Genomic DNA, 7,818 nt, shown 5'->3' on the forward strand with positions numbered 1-7,818 from the left:
GCAATGGCATGCGGTTCTACGCCGCGCTGCAGGCCGAGGACGGGCACTGGGCGGGCGACTACGGTGGGCCCCTCTTCCTTCTGCCAGGTAGGCGTCGCGGGGGGCCCTCCCGGAGAGGGTAGGGAGGGATGTGTCACCTGTGGCTTCGAGTAAGAGCCAGCCCGTCCCATCTGCCAGGTCTCCTCATCACGTGCCACACTGCCAAGATCCAGCTGCCCGAGGGGTTTCGGAAAGAGATGGTGCGCTACTTGCGCTCCGTGCAGCTCCCGGATGGAGGCTGGGGCTTGTGAGTACCAAAGATGCTTCTTTTAGTGATGGCACCTCCGAGGTCCAGCACTTGGGACTGCTGTCAAATGTGCCCAGGCTGGCGGAGTGGGACTTGGCAACTGTGGTACCTCTGGGTGGTTGGACTTGCTTGTGTAGCACTCCAGGTACAGCGATGGCTGGAGTGTCAAGTCTGGCTGCATCTCCTCTGTGTCCCAAAGTACCATGTGTGACAGGGTAGTCCAGAGCAATGTTTCTCCCTGGGTTTAGCTAGGTCTCCCCTTTCCCACAGTCGCCCCACTTTGCCTTGACAAAGACAACCCTGTGCGGTGGGTTTGCTATAGCTAATGCTAATAGCAGGCTAATGGCTGGGCTGTCTCTATGTGTGCACCTGACAGGCATGTGGAAGACAAATCGACGGTGTTTGGCACTGCACTCAACTATGTAGCCCTGAGGATCCTGGGGCTCGGACCAGATGACCCTGACGTTGTGCGGGCTCGTGTCAACCTGCACAGCAAAGGTCAGCTCTGCTGTGCCCAGCACAGCAGCCATGGTGCTGGTACACTGGTGAGAGAGGTCTGGCCAGACCTGAGGGCTGCGTGCAACACGAGGGGCTGCCGGGAAGTGGAGGAACTGTTGCTCTTGCTTGCCCTTGATGGCATTTGCATTTTCGATTAATGATGGGAAAGTGTGTTATGTTTTTGTACCATTGCCTGCTTGCCCTTTTTTGGGATGTGTCCCAGCCTGAGTGGCATGCTCCCAAACATGGGGAGAAGTGGACCCCATGGGATGGGGCAGAAAGCAGGGAACTGTCGTGCTTGTGTTAACCCTGGAGACTTATCTCACTTTCTGCAGGAGGTGCTGTGGGAATCCCTTCCTGGGGGAAGTTTTGGCTGGCTGTCTTGAACGTTTACAGCTGGGAGGGAATGAACACGCTTCTCCCAGAGATGTGGTACGTGCTGTCCTTGATGTGGAGGTAGGGGCTGTTGTCAGTCCTGCCACCAGCCTCAAGCCAGAACTGACCCAGGCACTGTTGTGTCCTGGGATAACTCCAGCTGTGGACTGGAATTGGGAGTGCTCAGGCTGCTTGTCAACTGGGAGACCAGCAGCAAGGCCAGCCAGTGGGTGGGTAGCACTGGACACTGCGCCAAAGGGAAATGGCAGAGCTCAGCCCTGTTAGCCCTACCCAGGAGTTCCCTGATACATCCATGTGCTCCCTGCCTGCCTCCAGTATCTTCTGTCCTTGTGACCAGCCAGAACTGGGCCCTAGCAGGACAGCACAGCCACATGTAAGACTGCCAGGTCTAACCCTCCCTCGTACCCTCTCTGATTACTCAGAGGGACAGTGAGTGTCAGAGAGGGAAAGTGACATTTTCCCTCATTGAAATCAGGGCTGCATAGTACCAGGCCGCTGATGCTTTACCGTCAGTCTGGGCTTCTGCCTTCAAAGTCATGTGGGAAGAGAAGGGCCCGTGAACTGACTTCTCTGAACTCAGGATCCTGCCCGCCCTGTGTCAGATGAGCCAGCAGTGGTGTCTGCTGGCCTGGTGGGGAGGGAGCAGCCCTGTTGGAGAGGATCTGAGTAGGGTCTGGCTGTGTGGATATTGCCTTCTTTTCTCCCGTGGCTGTACCAGCAGCTGCAGGCCTGGTACAAGTTGCAGGGAAAGGCGTGCCCTGCTCCGGACATCCTCCATCAGCATATCATCTCTCTGTGCTGCCCTTGGCCCTCCTTGCTCCCCCCAGTAGCACCTTCTCTGTTGCCATCAGGCTGCTTCCCACGTGGTTCCCAGCCCACCCGTCCCGGCTGTGGTGTCACTGCCGACAGGTTTACCTCCCCATGAGCTACTGCTATGCCAAGCGTCTGTCAGCAGAAGAGGACGAGCTCATACGGAGCTTGCGGCAGGTAAGGACCTGACCCTGGTGGTGACTCTCCCACAAGGATACATGGCTCCTTGACCACCTGCTGGGCCAGCCATGTCCTTGTGGGCCAGCCTGTGGCTTACAAAGTGACAGCGCTCATACCTACACAGTCTCTCTGTTCAGGCACCAGAAAGCTGCCTCTGGGTGCTTTCTCCCAGCTTGCCAGGCTGATGCCTTTGTTGTCTTGTGCCAGGAGCTGTACATTGAAGACTATGCCAGCATAGACTGGCCAGCCCAGAGGAACAACGTGGCTGCCTGTGATGTGTACACCCCACACAGCTGGCTGCTGGAAGTTGCCTATGGTGAGTGCAATGGGAGGGCTCTTGCCGTGTCAGCTGGTGGTGGTGAAACTGAAGCTGCCTTGTACCATGGGGGGGGCTCTTTAGGGTCTACTACCAGCTACGGATGTATCCCCTGGAGCTAGGATGGAGATGTGGATTGTGTGATCCTTGGGCTTCTCCCTCCCTGAGAGCAGCAGGGTCTTGTGCCCACATCCTAGGGGTACTCTGGGACAGAGCAGGTCCCATGCTTTCCTTGACTGGTCATCACATGAGCAGTGGTGCAGCCTGCCACAGCAAGTGAAGTGGTTTCATTGCATGTCCCTGTCTTCTCCTGTAGCCATCATGAATGTGTACGAAGACCACCACAGCACCCACCTGCGGCAGCGAGCCATCACAGAGCTGTATGACCACATCAGAGCTGATGACAGATTCACCAAGTGCATCAGCATTGGGCCGGTAGGACACTTACTGTCAGTCCTTTAAGTCTTGCCCTTTGCTCTTTAGGGACCAGCTTGTGGCCCCCCAGACCTTTGCAATTGTGGCATGTAACCATAATCACCAGATTTTGCTCAGACACAACTCCTGCTGCTCCTAATGCTCAGGAGCTTAATGCTAACAGGACACAGTAGGCGTAGGTGCATGGAGACAGCTGTGGCCTTGGGGAGGGGCACCTCTCCTTGTGGTCCAGGAAAATGATCTGAGAGGACACTCTGGAGTAATCTCATGGTACCTGCCCCTCTAACTCAGCTATGCTGAGTGATGCTACAGATGGAGCTGTCAGGATTAAGCCCTGGGCCACCTCTAGATGGCTTTGTGCTGGGTGGAAGGATATATGTCTCTGGGGCTGGAGGAAGCTGTATCCAGAGCAGTGACAGTGCTGCTTTCGGCAGATTTCCAAGACGATCAACATGCTGGTTCGCTGGTTTGTGGATGGGAAGAACTCCCCAGCTTTTCAGGAGCATGTTTCCAGGATCCCTGACTATCTCTGGTAAGGGCTGACCGTGGCCTACCTGGCACAGCACAGGGCTCTGATCTCTGTGGAGTGAGCACACTGTGGCCCCCAACCTGCTCCCTGGCACTCTGGCTGTGCCTGTGCTACAGCACTGTGCTCTCTCCTCCTACAGGCTGGGCCTCGACGGCATGAAGATGCAGGTGAAGTGCTGTAGGGGTCCAGCTGTGACTGAGAGGGACCCTGGCGTGCTGGGGCAGCCCATGGAATAATGGGATAGCTTGTTCACCCTGGGCCTGAGCTCCTGGCATCTCACCTTTGGTGCCAGGTGGCTTTGGCTATCTCACTGCCACTTCCCCTGTCTGTGCTGGGAGTCAGTAGTGTCTGTCTGCTAGTTTGCCTCTCAATGGCTGTGAGCTGAGGGGGCAGCTCTAGGCCTCCATCCCCTTCATCCTCATGGGTCCTGGGTGAAGGGAAGGAGAAAGACAGGTCCCTGATACTACATGTGCTGTTCTCTCGTAGTTGTTGTGTCCCCCTGCTCCTTATTGCCAGCCACCTCTCCTGTCTTGGCTGTGCACAGAGCAGGTTAAAGCAGCTGTCTCATTTCCTATCCCCTTGCTGTCTGTGAGCCACTGAGCTGCATCTGTCCCTTCTATGCCAGTAATATGTCCCCTCTATGCCAAGTAATGCAAAAGGATATGCTGTCCCATAGACCCCACAGCTAGGTCAGGCTGCTGTCAGCGCCTGACCCTCACTATCTACTTTCTCTCTTCCAGGGCACAAATGGATCCCAGCTCTGGGATACTGCCTTTGCTGTCCAAGCCTTCTTGGAGGTAAGGCATCCCTCAGTGCTATATGCTGCCGTGGGAAATCAATCTCTTGTCTCATCTGGTGCATCCCTGGATACCAGCAGCTCCTACTGTGTGTCCCCTCAGGCCTCTGCTGTGCCAACTCTGGCACCATATGTCTAAGCCAGGCAAACACACGTCTTCTCAGAGCCCACCTCAGCCATAGGAGGTAGGGTGCCCAGCACAGCTAGTGCAGCCCATCTTTGTCAACTGCTTTTGAAGCAGGAGACCACAGCGCTGGCTGAGTGAGCCAGGTTAGACTCCCCACTTGCTGCAGTTCTGCAGTAAAAGCCTGTTCCTTCCTTCTTGCTCTGCTTGGCCCCAGAGCTTTGCCATTTGTCAGGGACAGTATGCAGGTCTCCTGCTTTCCTGCACTGGGGCAGAGACAGCTATGGTGAGCATGCTTTTTGGAGGGTGGTGTGATTGCCCTGGGGAGTCCCTAACCTGGTCATGGAAATGTCTCTCAGTGATGCTGGCAACACTTGTTGGTTCATTTCTCACTGTGGAGGTTTGTAATGGAAACAGTAAGTGAAGTATGAATGCAAACCTACAGAAAGGGCTGTATGAAGGGCCAGGCATTAATGGCACCTAGATCAGCAAGTCAGCAAGGTCCCAGCGCATCCTCTTCTTCCTGAGGGGTATGTTTGGTGCCCACAACTCCTTGTTGACTGCTAACTGTGCACCTCTGTTTCTAGGCAGAAGCCCAGAAGATGCCTGAATTCACGTCCTGCCTGCAAAATGCCCATGAGTTCCTCCTGTTCAGCCAGGTGAGTGGCGCCAGTTGGTGGTGTCTCTCACACACTGGCTATGCAGACTTGGCTGCTTCTCAGAGCCCTGTTGGATGTGTCTGTTGCCTTCTGAAGGCTGGGCTAGCAAAGTCCTAGGGACAGCTTCCCATTTGCTGCGAAGCCATCTTTGCAGCTTGGAGAGGACCTTGGCCAGGCCCAAGGATGTTTGGGTTGGCTGCCTGGGCTAAGAGAGGCTGCAAAGCTAAGAGCTTAGCCTTCTTTACTCTTCATCCTGCCTGGTGTCCACACATTTGAGGCATCCTACTGGGAAACTCAGACTTCTTGGTCAGTGACTGCGTGAGCTGAGCTCCTGCTGGCCAGGCCACTGGCTCAAGGTGGGGGTCACCATCACCAGCATCTTGGTGCAGATGCAGTCGTAGGTCTTGTTCATGGTGCTGCTAGTGGTGGCACTGAAAGCAGATGCCTTCCTGGCAGAAAAGCACCCAAAGAGGGGACTTTAGCAACACTTGCTGAAACCAGGCCAAAATGTGATTTCTCTTCAGCACTTCCTGCTCCAGCGCTGACCTCTTTCCCTGTCTGCCTCCTTCAGTAGAGGACAGGTGGTGCCCAGTTCCACACGGTTCTGCATCTGCAATGGTTTCAGCCCATGGTCCTGCAGCCAGGTACCTCCAGTGTGCCCTCACTTGTTTCTTGTCTTCTGCAGATCCCAGAGAACCCACCTGACTACCAGAAATACTATCGGCATATGAACAAGGTATGATGGCTGGAACTGGCCTCTGAAGGCCACACAAATGGGGCAGGGATTTGGGCAAAGGGAATGGGAATGAGGAGCAGCACCTCCCCTCTTACAAGAACAGAAGTAGTCAGGGGAAGGTGCTGAGCCCTCCTGACCCCTTTCCAGGGTGGCTTCCCCTTCAGCACCCGAGACTGCGGCTGGATCGTGGCAGACTGCACAGCAGAGGGACTGAAGTCAGTTATGCTGCTGCAGGAGAAGTGCCCCTTCATAACCAAACTTGTCCCCCCTGAGCGCCTCTTTGATGCCGTGAATGTGGTAAGTGAATTAGGGCCAAGGGAAATGCGGGCAGCTAAACCAAGCTAAAATTAAAGAAGTCAAAGCCTGATGAGTTGTTAGGTCTGGTATTACTCAGATAGTACAAGGCCTGTGTCCTGGTACAGCAACACCATATTTACTGTGATATGGAGCTACATAAGTGACATAATGTAATGTGATGGTCCAGACTGGGCCTGCCTGTCAGTGTGGCTTAGGACCTGGGTTGTCTGCCAGCTGTATGGACTTCTGGATCTGATTTTTTTCCTCATACCTGGCCTGGGGATAGACTGGGTTGGTACTGCCCATGAGCCAGTTCCAACCCCTCTCTCTGCTTGTCTGGGCAGTTGCTGAGCATGAAGAACTCAGATGGAGGCTTTGCCACATATGAAACCAAGCGAGGAGGCCACTTACTGGAGCTTCTGAACCCCTCGGAGGTGTTTGGTAAGGGGAGCTGTGTGGGGCTGGTTATCATATCCACTGAGAAGGGGCAGAATGAACTGGCCTCACCATGCCCAGGGAGTGCCTGGCCTTGCCCCAAGTCCCTCTGTGGGATAGGTGTGCTCTGGGTCCAAGGGAAAGGTTGGCAGCACATGGCTGAGAGGCTCCCCAAGAGAGGGGCTGTTGCACTGATACCTTTCACCTGCTGGCAGGCGACATCATGATTGACTACACCTACGTGGAGTGCACGTCGGCTGTCATGCAGGCACTGAGACACTTCCACGACAAGTTCCCTGAGCACAGAGCCTCAGAGATCAGGTGAGGCATTGAGGTGGGAGTTGGGTAGGGGAGAAGATGGGCTGCAGTGTCCCATGCTGCCTGCCATGGCCTTTGCTGGCAGAGCCCCCGCTGAGCCTTGTCAGGGGTCTTGCCTGGGTCTTTGAATTGGCATGGAGCAGCCCCTGCGGTGGCCTTTTGTGTGTGCACAGTTGGAATGCTGGTGACCTATCCAAACCAGAGGCCCCTGCAAGAGGCTGAGGCCCAGCCAAGGAGCAGGGCATAGGCTGTTTGGGATCAGGCTTGGGAAAATTGATGGAGATCTGCCTGCCTCTCAACTTAGCAGTTGCCTTGATTGTGTAGCCAGGTGTAGGGTGGGTCCCCTGCTTGTGTGCTGGCATGAAGCAGAGAAGAACCCAACTGGTGCACTACTTGATGCTGAGATCCTGAAAAGCATGGCTGCCTGTCTGCATGCTCTTGCCTCTTGAGTTCTCTAATAGTGGCACCCATCAAAGCCTCAGAGGGACTGATGGATGCCCCTGATGAAGCAGCCCCTGAATTGGAGCTGCTTCTGAAGCGGGTGTCTTTTTCCTGACCAGAGAGACTCTGCAGAAGGGCCTGCGCTCCTGTGGCAAGAAGCGGGGAGCCGATGGGTCATGGGAAGGGTAAGCAGCGTTCCCGGTGCCTGGTTTCCCCCTGGCTGCTCAGTTGTGAGAGGAACCACGATGCCAAGCATTCCTGGCTGGCGGGATCTGTGGGAAGGCAGCTGATCCTCTGGCTCCTGTGCTTTGCTCTTCTTTCCTCTAGGTGGAGTAGGCACATTGTGCATTGCACAGGACTCGGCCAACCGGTGGGGCTAGGGGTGGCTTCAGCTCCTCTGGTCCCACAGTGTCTGCTGACACCTGAGTGAGCTGGGAGCAGGCGCTGGAGGGACTGGGCATGGTTGCACCACAGGGGAAGGCAGCTGCAGCTCTGTGCCTGGCTCTGCTCTTCCTGCGAACACGACCATGTCTCAGCCTGCCTCTACCTGGGGCCTTGCACC

The 7,818-nt window shown here is 55.5% G+C and overlaps 1 protein-coding gene across 1 annotated transcript in view; it reads left to right on the top strand.

Moving 5' to 3' along the window:
- Positions 1–6: 6 nt before the first annotated feature.
- LSS (lanosterol synthase (2,3-oxidosqualene-lanosterol cyclase)) overlaps positions 7–7,818 on the top strand; it is a 9,295-nt gene continuing 1,483 nt past the window's right edge. Inside the window, 16 exon segments of the mRNA XM_010191503.1 lie at positions 7–87; positions 178–286; positions 663–784; positions 1,120–1,216; positions 2,032–2,167; positions 2,378–2,486; positions 2,803–2,921; positions 3,356–3,453; positions 3,590–3,617; positions 4,191–4,247; positions 4,958–5,029; positions 5,715–5,765; positions 5,913–6,062; positions 6,407–6,503; positions 6,713–6,818; positions 7,376–7,452. Of these exon segments, the coding sequence (XP_010189805.1) occupies positions 9–87; positions 178–286; positions 663–784; positions 1,120–1,216; positions 2,032–2,167; positions 2,378–2,486; positions 2,803–2,921; positions 3,356–3,453; positions 3,590–3,617; positions 4,191–4,247; positions 4,958–5,029; positions 5,715–5,765; positions 5,913–6,062; positions 6,407–6,503; positions 6,713–6,818; positions 7,376–7,452 (1,507 nt within the window). The 5' untranslated portion in view covers positions 7–8.

This window comes from Mesitornis unicolor, unplaced genomic scaffold (assembly GCF_000695765.1).
Source record: "Mesitornis unicolor isolate BGI_N332 unplaced genomic scaffold, ASM69576v1 scaffold29149, whole genome shotgun sequence".
In the NCBI taxonomy this organism is placed as follows: Eukaryota; Metazoa; Chordata; class Aves; order Mesitornithiformes; family Mesitornithidae; genus Mesitornis; species Mesitornis unicolor.